Source organism: Struthio camelus, chromosome 2 (genome assembly GCF_040807025.1).
Source record: "Struthio camelus isolate bStrCam1 chromosome 2, bStrCam1.hap1, whole genome shotgun sequence".
Classification (NCBI taxonomy): domain Eukaryota; kingdom Metazoa; phylum Chordata; class Aves; order Struthioniformes; family Struthionidae; genus Struthio; species Struthio camelus.
Window position 1 is genome coordinate 74875323 of NC_090943.1, and position 20684 is coordinate 74896006.

At 42.2% G+C, this 20684-nt stretch overlaps 1 protein-coding gene and 1 long non-coding RNA gene across 4 annotated transcripts in view; one reads left to right on the forward strand and one right to left on the reverse strand.

Annotated features, from left to right (window-relative positions):
* Positions 1 to 6096, reverse strand: part of ELP2 (elongator acetyltransferase complex subunit 2) — a 37513-nt gene extending 31417 nt beyond the window's left edge. The window contains exons 1-5 of one of the 3 annotated variants that reach the window (XM_068936297.1): positions 5917 to 6096; positions 5722 to 5800; positions 4558 to 4643; positions 2465 to 2615; positions 1175 to 1252 (exon numbers count right to left, since the gene is read on the reverse strand). In XM_068936297.1, the coding sequence (XP_068792398.1) occupies positions 1175 to 1252; positions 2465 to 2615; positions 4558 to 4643; positions 5722 to 5800; positions 5917 to 6048 (526 nt within the window). In that variant the 5' untranslated portion in view covers positions 6049 to 6096. Of the gene's footprint in view, positions 1 to 1174; positions 1253 to 2464; positions 2616 to 4557; positions 4644 to 5721; positions 5801 to 5916 lie in introns of those variants that run through there. The other 2 variants (XM_068936296.1, XM_068936298.1) reach the window with 2 other exon arrangements.
* An 8014-nt stretch (positions 6097 to 14110) lies between these two features.
* Positions 14111 to 14637, forward strand: LOC138066390 (uncharacterized). The gene is made up of 3 exons (XR_011139823.1): positions 14111 to 14235; positions 14318 to 14394; positions 14517 to 14637. It is a non-coding gene; the product is annotated as an uncharacterized lncRNA (long non-coding RNA).
* The last annotated feature ends 6047 nt before the right edge of the window (positions 14638 to 20684 follow it).

Sequence of the window (20684 nt, forward strand, 5' to 3'; positions counted from 1 at the left end):
GTATTTAAAGCAGTCAATCCCTATTACAGTTCCTTTCCCCTGCTAACATACTTATCCAAACTAGCACAAAGCTCATAACCTGAGCATTATCCATGAGGTAGCAAGAATCATAGGATATGACAAGAGAGCTGATGAAGATCTGCAAAATAGGAAATCCTATTCTCAGCGTTTTAGAAGCAGAGTTGTAGCAAACTGTGTGTGTGTTTTCTTCCTCCCTCTCCACACACAGAGGGAGCAGGAATCTTTTTCTTCAAGACTTGGGAAACAACTGTAAAGGAACTCCTTAATTAAGGAGCAGTCAGTATAATGCTTAAGTTATACCTCAGCTGCAACAAATTTTTCAGGTTTTTTGAGCGCTTTCCACCCTTGACTTCTTCACAAAAATGAAGTGAACGTGTGCAGAGAATAATTCCAGATACTGTAAGAAACCTTTGTACTTTTTCTCTTGGGAGCCTAGTACTCCTCCATCCAGATGCAGAACTCTGATGATATTCAAACACAAACCAAATCAAACATACGCATCTAGCTTGTACAGTTTTATTAAAGGATAACATTTAGTTTAGAAAAAAGTTTTTAGAAGTTTGTAACAGCAAAATGTCTGTGACAGGCTACAAAAGCTTTACTATGGAAAAGGTCTGAACATATGCATTAATAGAAAACTATATAAACCACACTAAACAGCCAGACTAAACTTGTTCAGCTGTTAAACTTTTTCACATTTATCTAGGACTGAAGATACTAATGGTCAATACTGCTCTTCAGCCTGCAATTTTTGATGCAGCCATGCAAACTCTTTTTCTGCATCTTGCCGTTCAGTGCAAGTGACAGGAACAAACAGCAGTACAACAACCGAGCGTGTGAAACTAACAGCATCATTCTATCCTATTCACTTACAGCTCTGTTACCCTTTCAATGCCCTCGATCTTACAGTATAAATAAAGAACCCCATTTGGGTATCTGAACACACTGTAATCAGCTATTATTCCAATCGCTAAGCACACACTCAACTGAAATCTTTTAAATATAAGCAGTAGCTTAGAATGATTCCCGGGGAGGGGGGGCCACAAGGTTTAGGATTTTCGTCTGACCAACTCCAATTTATGAAACACATTTGAGGGATTTTGTAGGTTTTATTTTTCCTGAGTTGATATTCAGGATCTGCAGCTGTACTTACCATTGCTGCCAGGCAAGAAGGATAAGCAAACATCCATAACAAATCCATTTCCAAACTGCAAAATCTGAATGCATTTAACTGGAAAAATGAGAACAGACAGTGTTGATCTCATTCATTATGTAAGTATTGCTATCATTTCTTCCTGCATTGCATTGTTAAAATCTCCTATTCAATTTACTTTAAAGAACTACAATACTTCTACAGTTTTCAGTAGCCATTGATTTTTTAGAGGGAAAATAACTCTAAAATAATAAAGTTATCTTTTGTGGACCCATGGAAATCCACCCAAAGTCTCTATTCTCCACCTAGTTTTAAGGTTACTATAATGAAACTGTACAACCTATCAGAAGCAATTAATACTGCAAATTACAAAATAAAAGTCCAACCTTCTTCCAAATGCCCCTGAGATCCTACAAGTGGTTAAACTGGTGAGCCATTAAGATCAGAGTAACAACAGGATAGCAAAATACCCTTCCTACAGGAGTAGGATCAAAAATCCCAGGCAAGAGGATGTGTTCTATCACACAACAGCAAGATAGAAGGGAAAAGACAAGACTTCTGGGTATTCTTTTGGAGAACAGGGGAATGTTTTCTAGAACATGGGGCTGAAGGCTAGCAAGCCCAACCTATTTCTCTGTGTAGGCAGGGCAATGGGAAATCCTCAGGTATAGCAGCTAACGGAGAAAGTAATTTTGAGAGATTGTGTCAGTTCAATTTAACTAACAAGTAACACTTTGCATCTAGATTATCCATTCACTCTTTATGTATTCCAAAGAGCTATTCTCCTGTGTGTACATACAAGGTCGTATGCAGTACAACAGAAGGTCAAGACACTAGCATCTTACACTTTAATGGACTCACATCGATATTAACAAACAGGTGACTAATTTAACCTCACTTTTCTAAGACCAGCATTATCATATTAAGAACTAATTTCACTTCACACACAGAGCTGTAGTTTGCCCCCATATTCCAGGGGGAAATTAGGGTCCAGATTATCGAATTTTGAAAACACATTAAAAAGAACCTACCATCAGTAAGTTCAGCCAATTTATCACAGATGTAAAATGAAGGTTAATTTGACCCATAGTTATTAAACTAGTATAACCCCACAGCTTCCAAAGAGTAATGCAGTTGTTTGATGGACCAAAGTTTAAGGAGAAATCAGAGCAGTACCTTTAAAAGATGTCAGTCTTCAGCCAGGTAGAAGTACTTCAATGCATATACATTCATCACTTTTACAGTTAGATTTTAAGTCAGTATGCTGTCCCTAACATTAATAAGTTTTACCTTCTGAACCTTGCCGGAACCAGATTCTCACAGTAAAATCAGAAGCTGCAGAAGCTACTAGCAGATTTAAATCAGATTCATCTGACCAGTAGACAGCATCCACAGCACAAACAGCTTCAGTATGGCCTTGGAGAGGAATGCTCTTCACAAGCTGAATACATCAGAAAGAGTTATACAAATTAACAAAGTTCAGATCCAGCAACTTATCCAAGAGAATTTTTAAGAGATTTTTGTTTTTAAATATTTTAATAGTGAAAACAAATTGTACGTTCCTGATTGCAGGGCTTCTGCCAAGCGTATGCTTAAGCTACAGCATATTGTAAGAAAACCACACAGGAAGGATACAGCAGCAATGAATATTAGTTTGACAAGATTTTGTTCAAAGTTGAACAGAATAAAATGTTCCTGCGTACACTATACAAACTTCACTATCTCTTGAAGAAAGCCTTGCAAGACTACAGAGGCCACAACAACAACGTAGGTGGAAATAGTACAGAAGTTCGGAACAGCTGCTGTCCTTCCATTTATTCCTTCTCCTGCCCCTTATCCTAAAGGGCATCTCATAAAAGTTGGGAGAACCTTAGCAAAGGAGATGTGGAGCAGATAATACAGTGCAATAAATGAAAGCTAGAGCACTCTGTGTACAGTGTGTTCTCTGCAAATTAAAGCATCTTTTTACACTCCCAAAATACTCACCTGAAAAACAAAAACTTCAAATCTAGACTTAAGTATCCACTTTCCTAATGAATGAATACAGGTGAGTCACTTTGTAATCTGTTCTTCATATATATAAACAGCAAAATGAGAAGTTTGTACTTCTGCGACTGGAAAAATTCTAGCATTTATCCAAGCCTTGGCACAAATACCTTTGACATCTCTTTCAAACAATAGCCTGGTAGACCACAGGAGTAATTTTTGATTGATCCCATTTACAACTTTACTTTTGCTCTAACGTAGAACCATTGTTAAAATATACACAGTTGCATTCTTTTTTGAAGATTGTCATTAGGCTGTGCAGCACATCAGTGGAAAAACAGAGGTTAAAATAATAAATTTAGAGATTTAAATAAATAAATAGTCACAACAGCTGGAAGTCAGCCAGAAAGTTACTTGCTTTTGAAAGTGTTCCCCCATCTAACAAGCCTAAGAAACATTAGCAGAGGTGCACTTACCCCTAGTACGTTACTACTCTTGCACATTTCAAAAGCTAAATCTGATGTACCTTGAGATAGCCTATGAAACGGTTTTCCTATACAGACGTTCACAAGTCAGTGGCTTGTAAGTTAGATTTTAAAAGTTATATAACAAATTAGAGTACCAATCAGCTTTCTTTTCTACTTAAAGTAGCTTTTCCTTCTGGACTTCAGTTTATTCTGAAGGTTCACACTATGCCGTACTTCATCTTTTCCATTACGTTTTTATACCATTAATAATAAATTAGCAAATGTCCTTACTTCTCGCCATTTCTCTTCACAAAATTCAACTTGTTGCACAGATTTTTTTTTAATTAAATATACAAGTTAGGGTATGTGTATTTTTCTAGTAATAGTATCTACATACCAGTGCTAGACAGTTACATGGATTGCCCAGAAATCATTAGAAATGGATATAAGGAAAGGAGGAAGAAGCATACCAAAAACTAACCTCAGAGTATAAAACTAACCTCATAGTATAAGCAATAAGGTAGTAAAAAATAATAATAAAAAGGTATTACATGAAATAAGAAATCTGAAGACTCCAGAACAGAGAAACAGGATCTTTTAGACATGCTAGACAAGCCTACATGATGACATGTTAGCTATTTTCTTAACGGAAAGTTGATTTGAAAAAGATAAGTTGTGGAAGAGAAACAGCAACAATTAGAATTAAACATGGCATAATAAAGTACCAACATTCTGTTCTCATAGGAATTTAAAGACAGATAGTTTGGAGGTAATACATATATATGGGGTTCAATAGTCAAGGAACAATGAAGAAGTATGAATAAGAAATACAGACAAAACAAATAATTTCACTTATCACATAATTTGTGGCACTTGAGAAACTGGGGGGGGGAGGGGAAGCAGGTCTAAAATGGTGTTATTTCTGCCTACCTGATTATTCCATGTTCCCGTTCCATTCCATTCCCAAAGAATAAGTTGTTTATCAGATCCACCAGAAATTAACTCTGTTTCAGTAGCTACAAAAATTTACTTAAGTCTTGTGAACTCTTACTTTATATCAGCAGACAAAAATATAAGCAGTTATTTTCCAAAAGAGTATCACATATATCAACTTTAAATTATCAAATATAATTCCCAAGTTCTCAGAAAATAATTTCTTTTAATCCATTTTAAGATAAAAAAACAAAAGTTGGGAAGAGAAGATAACATTTTAGTGCAACCATTTGAAAGTCATTATTAAAGAGGACTGTTTTCCCCTCATTTCTCCCCCCACCCAAACACACACACACACACAAAGAGAAAATCACAATCCATAGGCACATTACACTACCTGGGCAATAAATATTCTTATTTCTCTTTGTCAGAGTTGCACTAAAAGCCTTAGGGCAAGACTAAGTGCTTTTGAGCAGTCTGCACCAAGCTATTTTAGAAGGTATAATTGCTATCAAGCAAAAGCCTCATTAGGCTTTCATAAACATTTTTATCTTAGATTATTTTTTTCTGGATGTAACCTCTGTGCAACTCACAGTTTTATAAGCCAAAATTTCTTAAAAGGCGTTACAAATCAACCTGCAGTACCAAAACACTCTAAACTCTTCTTAAGAGCCTAAAGGCAGTACAAGCATAATTGAATAAACTTACAGTTCAAATAGCGTTTGTCAAATCTCCTACAGGCACAAAACACGGCGGGCACCCCCCCGCCCCCGGGCAGACGTGCACTGAACAGGCAGAAGCAAAGGGCTTGACCGGATCAGCTTATTTGAACGAAAGCGCACCTGAGTTTAATGTGTTAATTCCTGCAGAGTCATCTATTAAAATATCTACTGGGAAAGCAAGCCGAAGACTGAAACTAGGAAGAACTTGAAGCGTTACAGCTCCCTATGTTTTAAGTTCCCCGGATATTACTTACTCCATCCACCGCCCCTCAGGGGTAGGAAAGCGACGCCAAGCTCCCCCGCGAGGGGGCAGCCCCGGCGACTTCCCGGACCGGGTGTCCCCCCACCGGCTGGACACAGACGTCGCCGCGGTTCGCCCCCACCTCCCGCGGGCCCCTACCCGCCGGACTCAGGTCGAGGAGGGGCCCCAGGCACTCACCACCGTCCCGCCGACGGACCCAGCGCACGCAGTTCACCCTGCCCGTGTGGCCACGGAAGGCGGCGACCACCCGCCTCGCCTGCGGGAGGATAAGAAAGGGCCCAGAATGGGGCCTCGCAACCTGCGGGCGCGGGCGCCGCCCCGGCCAGCCCCGAGCCGCCGCGCCCTCCCCCACCGCGCATGGCGGCCGCTTACCGTCGGCTCGTATAGAATGACGTCGCGACAACTGCCGAAGGCGAGGACCCCACTCTGCCCCCACGACACGACTCCACCACCCGCCCGGTTGGCGCAACAGGCAACATGACTGACTTCTACGGGCGCCGCCATCTTCTCCTCACCACGTGTGCTACCGCCGTTGATCTCACGTAGTTTCCATAGCAACCTCCCTCCCGCCCGCTCTGTACGTATAACGTCTAGGAAAGCGCGCGGGACAGAAGCAGCGGAGGCGGTCGCGTAGGAGGAGCGAGGGCGCTGTGGGGGAAGGGGCGAGCGGGCTCGAGGGGGCAGAGACTGAGGCGCGAGGCTCAATGAGGCGCGTGGGGAGGGCGGTCGTGCCGCTGTTGGCGCGGGGCTGGGCACTGAGCTGCCAAGGCAGGCTGGCCTCATCGGGCGGCCCCAGCTTCCCGCACAGCCCTGCCCTGGCCAGCCCTCAGTGCCTGCCTGTGAATCGCGTGGAAAGAGCACTCTCCACATCCATGGCATTGGACAAGTTGCGAAGGGATGGGGAAACGCATGCTTTGCCCTTGTAAAATATAGGTGAGTGACTGCTATCCCCTCCTCTTTTTTTTTGACTAAAAGCAACCTGTCCTCCCATGAGCACTGCCAGCAGGTTGTACAGCCCAGGGCTCTTCCTGCCTGGGTAGCTGAATGGAGAATCAAGCTCTGTGTCCTGAATGTTTGATTAATGTCACAATCATTATGCTCTTAAGTCAAAAGAACTAATTGCATGTGTTCAAAGTCATGGGCATGGCACTCCAAAAGCAGAAGATGAGCTTAAAACAGGAAACATAACATTAAAAAAGTGAAATTTTTTTTTGTTTGGTGGATTTTTAATCTTTATTGCACTCTTAAGTAACACACAAAAGCCACTGCACACCTATGAACATTAAAAACTTTGGGCCATTTATTTTTGATTGGTTTTAAATAAAAGCCTGGATTCTCACCCAACTAGATAAATCCAAAAGCTGTAGCTGTTTGAACACCATCAGTTTGTCCACAGAGGTTGTGGACTCTCCATCCTTGGAGATATTCTAGAGCCCTCTGGGCAGGGTCATGGGCAACCTGCTCTTGGTGATCCTGTTTGAGCACGGGGGTTGGACTAGATGATCTCCGGAGGTCCCTTCCAACCCCAACCATTCTGTAATTCTGTGAAATGGAACAAAATTTGGCTGCACTGTAGCACCCTATAAATATGTACAGCTTTTACTAGGACTGAAAGTTTTCATTCTATAAATGCATGATCTATACTATCAGAAATAAACTGCATGATATTAAGAAGAATGCAGGTGTGAAGAGGGAGGAGGTAGTCACATACCAGATCCACAAGTAATATAAAGCATCATCTATTGGCCAGAGTAGCCAGATACTTATTGTATAGCAATAGATTTCACATATGCTAAAAAAGAGCTAGAGTGAATATCTGAGATCATATCTATGCTGTTATTACCATTTCTGACTTTTGTTGGCAGGCTACTTAATAGTTTGTTCTCTCTTCATCTGCTTTCCCTTCTTAGAACTATTTCAGATTTTTTGATTAAGTTATCCTTCCAGTATTTCACATTTTGGATATTTGATGTCACTTTCTGCTCAGTGACAGTTCTTTTGAAAGTTCCAGGTCTGTTAGTCCTTAGAGACAGCTGTTAACATCTTTTTCCATAGACTGAACCAGTCACATGTAAAGCCACTGATAAAGAACCATACTTAAATTAAGTCACTTGGTACAGCCTGTTTAATAATATAGTTTATGTTTAATATTATAGTTTATTATGATGTCCTAGAATAACTGCCATAGAAATCACTGGAATTTGCAACTGAACAATGGCCAGATGATCCCATGGGATGATCTGAATATGTTTGAGTATATCTGTCTTTCAAGACAAAAATGGGATCATAGCAGACTGGAGAATTGCATCCATTACATTTTTATTTCTTGATTTATTAATAAATTTTTGCCCTTCTCAGCCCAAGAAATTGAAACAAAACTATATTTTACAGATAAAAAAAGACTGCAATGGTGTTCTAATATTATTTGCATAGTAATTGCCCTAAAAATGGTATCATTAGGGTATTACAGTACATTGATGTATTAAAGAGGCCTATACTATAAATTGTTTCAGCCATTTGGTTTCAAGGACTCAAAAACTGTTATTTTCCAGTGGCATGCTACCTACAACCTGCTACCCTATGAGCTGTGTAACAATGTCAGTGGGACCTTTCAAGCATCCATCCAACCTCCAGGTGCTCTATGCCACACACATAGAAGGCCCTGGAGCAGAGGTCAGGCTAAAGTATAAATTGACAGAAAGCTAGGGCATAGAAAAGGAGATCACAGAATCACAGAATGGCCAAGATTGGAAGGGACCTCTGGAGGTCATCTAGTCCAATCCCCCTGCTCAAGCAGGGTCATCTAGAGCACATTGCACGGGATCGCATCCAGGTGGGTTTTGAATATCTCCAGGGAAGGAGACTCCACAACCTCTCTGGGCAACCTGTTCCAGTGCTCAGTCACCCTCACAGAGATGTGAAACAGGTGTTCTTTGATTCCTGTCCCAAAGAACAACTGGGCTATCCTGAAATAATCTAGGCTACTCTGAACTGGAAAAGCTGGAAAGCCTGCGGTAGAGGAAGAAGACAGCTCTGTGTAGCTGTGTAGAGAAAAGGGAAGGAAGAGAAGCAGTAGACTAGCAAGGTTGTAGGTTTGCAGGGGAAGCAGGCTCTGTGTAAACACAGGCATTATTTTGGACCCTAAAACCATTTCAGTGTGGCTTTTCTTTCCTGTTGTGCCTGTACTTTCATGAACATTGACTGTTGACTGAGCTGTAACCTATTACAAAAACATTACATCTGGGCATGGCTATGGGCCCAGTAGATATGAGAGGAAGGAGGATGCACCTGATCAGATATTAGATACTGTCAGAAATGCTAGCTGCTAAGGGAAGAAATAATTCCCAGTACGAAAATGCATGTGGGTCCAGTCATCAAAGCATAGTTTAATTGACCAGTGTTGTCTGGAGCTCCTGAGGATGGCTGTGCAGCACAGTCAGGTTGCATTGCAATCCCCTCCTCAGTGTGCCCCGCCAGGGTCAGGGTAAGGGCTCTGGCAGCAGCAGGTCAGGCACAGCCTAAAAACAGGGACATGTTGCAGGAGCTGATTTGTTGTGGGAACAAAGCAGGCTCTGACTGAAATAATGGTCATATGTTTAATCTTTTCTGAGATGGATTTGGGTGAGGGGTTCCTCTGCAACATGAGAGGTTTACTCTTCTGATAGATGCGCTGATGCTGCTGATGTCCTGTAAACAGGAAGGCCCTGGGCCCTGCTTGTATCACCTAGTTGTGGAGGTGCACATCATGCTTAAGAGTGCAAGGGCACTAAGGGGCAATGCTGCAGGGTTTTGTGGGGCTGGTCCTAGTGGCCTGAGGCCACTGTTGTGGGGTGGTGTCTTCCCAGACAGCTTGAGGGAATACGCTGTGGGGGGCTGCTAGCACCAGGTAATCCTGAGTGGTCGCCCTGCCCCCCCCCAACCTCCCAGCTGCAATGTTCTGGTACTGCCCCCTCAGACACCTTCCAAAACCAAGACAAATGGGAGAATTCAATAGGGAATATGGACTTGAAAGTGCCATTGAGGATACTGTAAAACAAACGTGGATGAATGGCCAAACACGTAAAGTGGTAACCCTATTAGGACAGATAAGCCTAGACAAGCCCTGTTTCTTACATACTTTCCGTAAGTGTTGTGTCTGACTAAGTACGTGTTCATACAAGATGCTGGACCTTAGGTCTAACCCAAGAAAAGTTGGGTTTTTTTTTTGTTTGGGGGGGGGTGTTGGCTTTTTTTGTTACCTTATATTAAAGGATCTTCTGTGTTTAACAGAATGGAAAACTGAAATGTCTATAGGATAGTGTATGAGAAATTTAGAATATCAGATTATTATGGAAATAGTTCAACCCTAGGTTTCCTAGGAGCAGAGTCTCATATATGTCTAGCAACGAAATTAATTATTTATTTAAATGATGGTACAGTAAAGTAACAGCTCAAGCTGGGTGCCTCTGGGGAGGGACCCCGAACAAAGAAATTTGGGGGTAATTATACTCCTTACAGTCTTATTTCCCCACCTGCTCGTGACAGTCTCTTCCAGTCTTCTTTACTAAGTCGATGGTCTCTTTCCTCTTGATTGGTTCATGTCTACATCCCGGGATGGTTGCTATGTTCTTGCTTCATAGTGCTTTATCTTATCCAAAGGTAAACCGTTACCTCTGTCCACTGTGTTCTGTATCTTTGAGTGCTGGTTCTAGCTAGTTTTGCAGTTGCATCCTCAGCAATGTCTTTCGAGCTCATTTACAATTCATTCTGCGGCCTGCAGGCTTCATCTACTTTAGGCACTAATGCTAAGCTGGGCTAGAGCTAAATTAGCTCCCTTTTCTAACAAGATAATTATAGCAGCACCAATACACCTTTTAGGAACACATGCATTCTGGAGAATTAATCCTGGTGGTCAATGATGTTACAAGGGTGGAAAAAAACATTCAGGACTAGTAGCTCTTAAATGGGCCCAAGAGACAGTTCAACAATTAAATATGGGGGATAGGTACCAACTGCCAGTCTTCATATCTAGTGTCTCTACTGAAATCTGAAATCTATCTATCTTTGCTGTTTTCATTATCCTTCCCAGGAAATGACTGCTTTACTTTCCAAAAATACATTTAAAAATAATCTTTGGTAAAATATTTGAGGTGTAAGAACTCAAGTCATTGAACATCAGAAAAGGTTATGATGACACCTAAACCTACTTCAGAGGTCACTTTATAGCCTAATTTACATTTTTAATACGTCCCAATTTAGATCTGCCAATGGAGCTCCATTGCCAAATTCCCATAAAGGAGATACTACTTCTACTGGCAAAGGATGTCTCTGGCTTAAAACTCTTCACCAGTAAGATATTGGAGAAAGTTCTTATTAGCAAAATAGTTCTTCCAGTGGTAAACTCTGTATACAAGTCAGCTTTTTTTTCAGGCAGAGATGTCTTAGTGCTCTCTATTCAACACAGTTATGCCTGCAAAGCTTTTAGATACAGACCAAGGAAATATAACCCCAGTGAAAAACTGAGAAAGAGTGTTTAATATAAATATTTATATAAATTTTCTCTAAAGAATAATGTGAAAATATAGTAGGGTTGCAAATATGCTTTCACTTCTTGCAGTGCTTATTCCAACCTATTACACAGCATATCTAGTTTCATTTTTCTTTTCTTGTTTTCTAAGGAAAATACAAAGTTGGACATATGCTGTGTATATATTGCTAATTGAATGCATATTGAAAAGAAATCTAATGTTTGTACATTAAATCAAAGTTCTATGCTGTCTTTTATCAGGTGGAGTGTTGTTGGTGTAAAGGAATATGTATTAATAGAAACACGGGTCATTCTGCATGAGGCTATAAAAAGTAGTAACCATATTATATGTTAAGTTTAAAATTTAATTATATACAATTTAATTCTATTTAAAAGAGCTGGTAAAAATTTGTTAAACTAGCAAAGCCAGGTACCCAAAAGTTAGGAATCTTGTTCATGTAGTTGTTGGACTTATCCTCTCTTTATTTGTCACCCATGTATATATGCCTTATGAAGCAATCATTAATGAAGTTACCTTGTACTTAGAATTACCACCTGCTATTTTTACCATAGGATGCTTGCCTCCAGAAGCAACCTGGATGAATAGTGCCTAGTGAATGAGGCAACTATTCAGTATTTCTATTTCTCCTCATTAGTTATGTTGTAGTCCTAGGCCTAATTTGCTGTATGTTATTCTTAGCCAGCACAGAAATATCCTTTTTTTCATAGTGTTTCTTTTTTTTTTTTTATTGAAACTTTCACTGTCACAATACTTGAATGTCTCAGAAATATGAATTATATTTTTCTTCATAATATCACTGTTAGTTAAAGGGGTATTGTTATATTCCTTTTCTGGGTGACAATTTCTTCATAGGAAGAGAAAGGATAATGAAAGTACCATAGTTTTAAGTGCTTCAGTGATCAAGTATCTTAATGTGAAAGATGTAGAAAGTGCTAAACACTCACAGCACCTGTTGACTTTGGCTGTGACCGTTCAATACTTTTGCAAATCAGATTCCACAGTTGGGAATTTTCTGACAACTCTACAGGGCCAGGGAGGCCCTGAGGGCTCAGAGCAATAGCACTAGGAAAATAAATAAAACACAGTAGTGACCAAAACCAAAAATATGAGTTTAAATGATGTGTCAGCTTTAGAGAAGATACAACAGCTAGGAACAACTCCATTCCCTTAGATCATACTCGGTTTTCTCAAGTGCAAATCCAGCCTTTCCTTCTTTTCCAAATTCGTGATCTGCTCCTAGAAATTTCCATGCATGAGGAATATTAACTCTTGAGCTTGCTTACTTTTTTTCTCACAGGAATTTCTTTCTCTTGATTTACAACAGGAAGGGATCATCAAGGACAAATGTCATTCCTAAAGTTACTGACTGGATCCATTAAAATTCAGTGTCAGATTTCATTTTCCTGAGACTAACTTTTTACTGCCTTTAATTAGCAAACACCACAATTTTCTGGAATTATTGGTTTCTACCTTCAGTAAAAATTAAGATTGCCATAGTAAAGCATGTAATGTAAGTCTGTGGCATCCTTTTCAAGCACATTTTCAAGATAAAAAAGGCAGATGTTATCAGTTGAATAGATTTGCTTTAAAATATTTAGAATAAATTTTTACAGAATCACAGAATCACAGAATCGTTTTGGTTGGATGGGACCTCTGGAGATCATCTAGTCCAACTTCCCTGTTCAAGCAGGGTCACCTAGAGCATATTGCCCAGGATCACATCCAGGCGGGTTTTGAATATCTCCAGCGAAGGAGACTCCACTACCTCGCTGGGCAACCTGTTCCAGTGCTCTGTCACCCTCACAGTGAAGAAGTTTTTCCTCTTGTTCAGATGGAACTTCCTGTGGTTCAGTTTCTGCCCATTGCCTCTTGTCCTGTTGCTGGGCACCACGGAGAAGAGGCTGGCCTCATCCTCTTGACACTCCCCCTTCAGATACTTGTACACGTTGATGAGATTGCCTCTCAGTCTTCTCTTCTCCAGGCTGAACAGGCCCAGCTCTTGCAGTCTTTCTTCATAGGAGAGATGCTCCAGTCCCCTCATCATCTTTGGTAGCCCTCCGCTGGACTCGCTCCAGTAGGGCCATGTCTCTCTTGTACTGGGGAGCCCAGAGTTGGACACAGCACTCCAGGTGAGGCCTCCCCAGGGCTGAGGAGAGGGGAAGGATCACCTCCCTCCACCTGCTGGCAACACTCTGCCTCATGCACCCCAGCATACCATTGGCCTTCTTGGCCACAAGGGCACACTGCTGCCTCATGCTTAACTTGTTGTCCACCAGCACTCCCAGGTCCTTCTCTGCAGAGCTACTTTCCAGCAGGTCAGCCCCCAGCCTGTACTGCTGCATGGGGTTCTTCCTCCCGAGGTGCAGGACCTTGCACTCGCCTTTGTTGAACTTCAGGAGGTTCCTCTCCGCCCACCTCTCCAGCCTGTCCAGGTCCCTCGGAATGGCAGCACAGCCTTCTGGTGTGTTAGCCTCTCCCCCCAGTTTTGGATCATCAGCACACTTGCTGAGGGTGCACTCTGAGCCTTCCTCCAGGTCATTGATGAATATATTGAACAAGACTGGACCCAGGACTGACCCCTGGGGGACACCACTAGCCACAGGCCTCCAACTTGACTCTGTGCCATTCACCACAACCCTCTGAGCTCGGCCATCCAGCCAGTTCTCAAGCCACCTCACCGTCCACTCATCTAACCCACACTTCCTGAGCTTACCTAGGAGGATGTGATGGGAGACAGTGTCCAAAGCCTTGCGGAAGTCCAGGGAGACAACATCCACTGCTCTGCCCTCATCTACCCAGCCAGGCATCCCATCAGAGAAGGCTATCCGATTGGTCAAGCACGATTTCCCTTTGGTGAATCCATGCTGACTACTCCTGATCACCTTCTTGACCTCCACGTGCTTAGTGAGGACCTCCAGGAGGAGCTGTTCCAGGGCTGTTCCAGGGATGGAGGGGAGGCTGACAGGCCTGTAGTTTCCTGGCTCCTCCTTCTTGCCCTTTTGGAAGACTGGCGTGACATTGGCTTTCTTCCAGGCCTCAGGCACCTCTCCTGTTCTCCAGGACCTTCCCAAGAGGATGGAGAGTGGCCTAGCGATAACATCCCCCAGCTCCCTCAGCACTCATGGATGCATCCCATCGGGGCCCATGGATTTGTGGATGTCAGGTTTGCCCAAATGATCTCTAACCTGATCCTCCTCGACCAAGGAAAAGTCTTCCTTTCTCACAACTTCCTCTCTTGTCCCCAGGGTCTGGAATTCCTGAGGACTGGCCTTTAGCAGTGAAGACTGAAGCAAAGAAGGCATTCAGCAACTCTGCCTTCTCTGTATCCTTTGTCACCAGGGCACCCGCCCCATTCAGCAGCGGGCCCACGTTTTCCCTAGTCTTCCTCTTGCTATTGATGTATTTGAAGAAGGCCTTCTTGTTGTCCTTGACATCCCTTGCCAGATTTAATTCCAAATGGGCCTTAGCCTTCCTTGTCGCATCCCTGCACGCTCTGACAACGTCCCTGTAGTCCTCCCAAGTGGCCTGTCCCCTTTGCCACATTCTGTACACTTCCTTCTTCTGCTGGAGTTTTGCCAGGAGTTCCTTGCTCAGCCATGCAGGTCTCCTGCCCACTTTGCTGGACTTCTTCCTCAGAGGGATGCACTGCTCTTGAGCCTGGAGGAGGTGATGTTTGAATATTAACCAGCTTTCTTGGACCCCTCTTCCTTCTAGGGCCCTACCCCATGAGATTCCCCTAAGTAGGTCCCTGAAGAGGCCAAAGTCAGCTCTCCTGAAGTCCAGCGTTGCAATCCTACTCATTGCCCTGCTCCCTCCTCGTAGGATCCTGAACTCCACCATCTCATGGTCACTGCAGCCAAGGCTGCCCCCAACCTTCACCTCTCCAACTAGGCCTTCTTTGTTTGTTAGTACAAGGTCTAGCATTGCCCCTCTCCTCGTCGGCGTCTCCAGCACCTGGGTCAAGAAATTATCATCAATGCTTTGCAGGAACCTCTTTGACTCTTTGTGCCTAGCTGTGCTGTCTTCCCAACAGATGTCAGGGTGGTTGAAGTCTCCCTTTTAGACACAATTTGTCCTTTAATTCTTCTCATTGAAGACTGAAAGTTGAATGGTGCTCGTGAAAGAGATTCAACTAGACAAATCTTAACCATAACCATTTCCATTTTTTTTATGGGCTGTATTTTAAATATTCTATGGAAGGCTTCCATTTCCACTGCCTAAGTGGATTTCTGATTTTCTGAAGAAAAAAAAAACTAATTATTTAGAAATACCACATCATAATTAGCTTTCCAAACAATGAATGGAATTGCTTCTTGAAAGAAATTCCCCAAAAATATCTGTGAGTTTTTTTGTTAAAAAGGGAGGTCTTAGGCAAACGTGACCCAGAAAATTGCTTAGCCGGGGGACAGAAAAAAGGATAAAACAGCTTGTCACATAATCAAGCTGATTATGCATTATATTTTTGAAGGAGAAGCTCTAAAATGAGACATGATAACAGATATACATTCCAGAAGATGTATACAAAATAACCCAGAATATTCAGAAATGCAATTTTGAATAGTAACAACCATGTTTTACACCCAAATTTTGTATTAGCAGCAATTTTTATATAACTCAGGTAGAATATTGTTGCACACCATAGAAGGGCATCTTGCTAAAGCAGAAAATAAATTCTCTGATATTTTCCTGACACATCTTCTCAAGCTCTCTTTAAAAAGCATGTTGAATTAATATCAATAGGAGGCTTTACTTGTACATACATATATACATATATATATACACACATACCGCCACACCCACTATACATAAGTTTGATCATGGAGGATTATTGCACAAGTTATATGATATGTAATCAATCCCAAAAGAACCAGGGACCATAATGAGCCTGATCCAAAGCCTTCAATAGTCAAAGAGAATCCTGTTATTTGAGTGGGTTTTGAATCAGGGTTGCCATCCATTAGATAATGGCAGCCTTTTTTATCTGTGTGATAATATTGGTGTTCCTTACTCTTTGTCAATGTCTTGCACACAATAACTTAGTAAACCTGATATGAAAAGTAACAGACTTCTAGTCATCAAATCTGGAGCTTTCACAGGTTTCAATTAGGACATACAAATGGCATTATAGGACTGTACTAGAAAATCGCAGTTCCCTATGCTAAGTCCATAAAGACAAACATCTAATGAATTTGGGAGCTACAGGGAGAAGAGGAATACTGTAAAGCATATAGAACTGTTATAAAACAGTCTTCTCCTGTTATGTGTGACTTCATTTCCTAAAAAAGATAGTGGAGAAACTTTCTTAATTTCTTTGTAAATATACATTTAAAAAAATTACATTTTGGTTCTTTTTTTGTTCAGTATGTTCATGTACAAAGTGTAGGTAACAATTTATGTGGAGATTTTAGTTAACTGCTCTACCACCAAATGTAACAAGGTTAAACAGTTGTAGGAAATAACTGAATCTCTCTTGATGCAGTGGGCACAGAGTGGCATTGCAGGTGACTGGTATTATTTCCTCTCTGTCATCATGCAGCATCTATCTAGGCTACATTCCTCTCTCATAGCAGGCAACTGGCAGTAACATCTCCACTTGTAACCAGAAGACTGGCTGTAGCAGTTACTGACACAGTCTGTGTGAAACCAAGTGGGCTGAACTTGACACCTGTAATACAATCTGCTGGAGTAAAAAGGCCATGGGCTTACTCAAAGAGACATTGTATTACTGAACATAATGACTCTTTTTTTATACAGATACCTTCATTCAACGTTAGGCCTCTCAGTACTGAAAGAAGTTCCAAACCTGAATATAAAAACAGGACTGTAAAGTGGTTCCTGGATCCAGTAATTTATTTTTGAAGAAAAAAAAATTACTTTCTATTTATTATGTCTCAAATAAGCATCTCAAAAGCAGGCTTGATACCCCGCTAGCAAATAGAAAACATTGTTAAGAAGGGAAGAGAGCTATTTCTTAGATACAAGACTAAATACTAATACTTGACAGGAAAGAAATCTAGACAAAAAAATATTGACTGAATATGAGGAAAAAGATCCCAGTGGTAAATCAGTCACAAAGTATCAGATATAGGCAACTTTAGGGTACTGGTAGGAGTTGCATTATATCAGCTCTGGGTTAAAAAAAATGTACAAGTGAAAGACTGCATTTTCTTTACACTGATAAATAGACAGGACTCTGTAGTGAAGGACAAGAAGGTGATCAGGAGTAGTCAGCGTGGATTCACAAAGCGGAAATTATGGTTAACGAACCTGATAGCCTTCTCTGATGGAATGCCTAGCTGGGTAGATGAGGGGAGAGCAGTGGATGTTGTCTGCCTGTTCAGCAAGGCTTTTAACGCTGTCTCCCATAACATCCCCATAGGCAAGCAGATGAAGACAGTGAGGTGGATGGAAAATTGGCTGAACAGCAGAGATCAGAGGGTTGTGACCAGTGGTGCAACATCTAGTTGGAGACCTGTAGCTAACTGGGTCCAATCCTGTTCAATGTATTCATTGATGACCTGAATGGAGGGACAAAGTGTACCCTCAGCAAGTTTGCTGATGATCCAAAACTGGGGGGAGTGGCTGACACACCAGAAGGCTGTGCTGCCATTCCGAGGGACCTGGACAGGCTGGAGAGGTGGGCGGAGAGGAACCTCCTGAAGTTCAACAAAGGCAAGTGCAGGGTCCTGCACTTCGGGAGGAAGAACCCCATGCAGCAGTACAGGCTGGGGGCTGACCTGCTGGAAAGCAGCTCTGCAGAGAAGGACCTGGGAGTGCTGGTGGACAACAAGTTAAGCATGAGGCAGCAGTGTGCCCTTGTGGCCAAGAAGGCCAATGGTATGCTGGGGTGCATTAGGCAGAGTGTTGCCAGCAGGTGGAGGGAGGTGATCCTGCCCCTCTAAGGTGATCCTTCCCCCTTCAGCCCTGGGGAGGCCACCCCTGGAGTGCTGTGTCCAGTTCTGGGCTCCCTAGTACAAGAGAGATGTGGAGCTACTGGAGTGAGTCCAGCAAAGGGCTTCTAAGATGATGAAGGGACTGGAGCATGTCTCATCTGAGGAAAGGCTAAGAGAGCTGGGACAGTTCAGAGAAGAGAAGACTGAAAGGGGACTTATCAATATGTATAAGTATCTGAAAGGAGAGTGTAAAGAGGATGGGGCCAGACTCTTCTCAGTGGTGCCCAGCAATAGGATGAGAGCCAACAGGCACAAACTGAAATACAGGCAGTTCCATCTGAACATGAGGAAAAACTTCTTTCCTGTGAGGGTGACAGAGCACTGGAAGAGGTTGCCCAGAGAGGTAGTGGAGTCTCCACCCCTGGCGATATTCAAAAGCTGCCTGGACGTGATCCTGGGCAAACTGCTCTGGCTATACCTGCCTGAGCAGGGGGGTTGGACTAGATGATCTCCAGAGGTCCTTTCCAACCTCAACTGCTCTGTGATTCTGTGTAGTTAGGTTCCTCAGGTTAGTTACTAGTTTACGACTTTCTGAGTATTTTTCGTTTCTCCTCTTTCAGGACTTTTCCTCCACTTACATTCTTTTTCATTCATTTACAATCTTTGATAAAATTGACGGTAACATACTTAGTTATTGAATGCCTTTGTGAGTAACTGTGAAGATGTCATATGTCATACTGCACAATTTCTAGCTATGTGTTTCTAATTATTACAGGAATATGGGAGGCATCGTCAGAGTTGTGACTGGAAGTTGAGCAAGAGAGGGTCAGATACCGGCAAAGAGAGACACTCAGAGTTCATGAGGGGTTAAACAGGATAGATTTAATAAAGGACATACATTCCAAGCTGCATGGGGACCCCCAGGAACCACGTGGAGGGGTCACCAATGGGAGGCGGCTGGAGGCAAGGGTCGGAAGCACGGGTCAGATGCCCAGGCAGGATTCAACTCATTGTATCCTAAGGGCCGCTTAAATCTACTTATCTCAGTTATGCTAACCTTGAGTAGCTACTGTCCGGGAAGCAGCTAGACATTGTTGACAAAATGGAATATGCATACCTGGCCCTGATGGGAATTCGATCAGTGTGTAGTTTCACACACTGGACCTGCCTGTCACTGACTCCTCACTAAGATATTCCACAGGTGTTTTCACTACAAGAGTTAAGGTAATGAGTTCTATTTTGCACCTAAAGCTGGATATAAAAACAGGACTTTTTATACATTTTACACATTAAAAATTCTGAAAAACACTGGATATAATGTAAACACTCTGGATATAATGTAAATATTTTGACAGTTAAAATAGTAACATGTTCTTTAATAAATTTCATATCTATGTTGTCCTTTCTTTATGTAAAATTACTTTATTTATGAGATGACACAGATACTTCTCACATATGAAAATACACAGTTACAGCAACCAAAAAGACCTGTAAACAACAGAGACAGAGCAGACCGCAAAATATCAGAAATAATCGTTAAACAAAGATATACTTATTATTTGATTAATCTGCAAAGTCTCTTTCTTCCTACTTCATGAATGGAGAAAGCCACAAATTATACATCTGGTTCTGTTATCACCACTTTAGATGAAACCTGCCTGGTTTGTCTAAGTAACTACTGAGGTGAAGAGAAACGTGAAGACAATCCCAGCTCTTCTCAGCCTCTCCTCATATGACAGATGCTTCAAACAAAAATCAAATTTTAAAGAAAACAAAGTTCTAACACTTTAGTGGCCCTCCAGTGGAATAACTCCAGTATGTTCATGTCTTTCTTGCACTGGGGAACCCACACCTGGCACACCATTCCAGATGTGGCCTCAGGAGTTCTGAGTACAGGGGAAGAATCACCTCCCTCAACCTGCTGGCAAGGCTGGCCAGGGTACCATTGGCCTTTGCTGTGAAGGCACATTGCTGTCTCATGTTCAACTTGTCCATCAAGAACTGCTAGGGCGTTTTCTGCAAAGCTGCTTCCCAACCCAGGGTACATGGGTTTATTCCTCCCCAGGGGCAGGTCATTGCATTTCCCTTTGCTGAACTTTGAACTTCGTGAGGTTCTTCTCTGCTGATTTCTCCAGCCTGTCAAGGGCCCTTCTAAATGGCAGCACAACCATTTGGGTGTATCAACTATTCCTCCCACTTTTATATCATTCGTATCACTAATGAGGATATTAAACAGTATTGGCCCCAGTATCAACCTTTGGGGGATACCACTGCTGGCTGGCTTCCAGCTGAACATTGTGCCACTGATCACAATCCTCTGAGCTTTGCAATTCAGACAGTTTCAAACCAGCTTAAGTCCACTTACCTAGTCCCTACTTTATCCATTTGTCTATGAGGTTGTTATGGGAGACAGTGTCGAGAGGCTTACTAAAGTCAAGATAAACAACATCCTCTGCTCTGCCCTTGTACAGCAAGACAGTAATTGTAGAAGGCTAACAGGTTGGTCAGGCAGGATTTCTCCTTTGTAAAATCAAGCTAACTACTCCCAATTGCCTTCATGTCCTTCATGTGTTTGGAAATGATTCCCAGGAGGATTTTCTCCATCACCTTCCCAGGGATCATGGTGAGGCTGACCAGCCTGTAGTTCCCAGCATCCTCCTTCTTGCCTTTCTTGAAGATAGGAGTGACATTTGCTTTCTTCCAGTGCTCAGGAACCTCT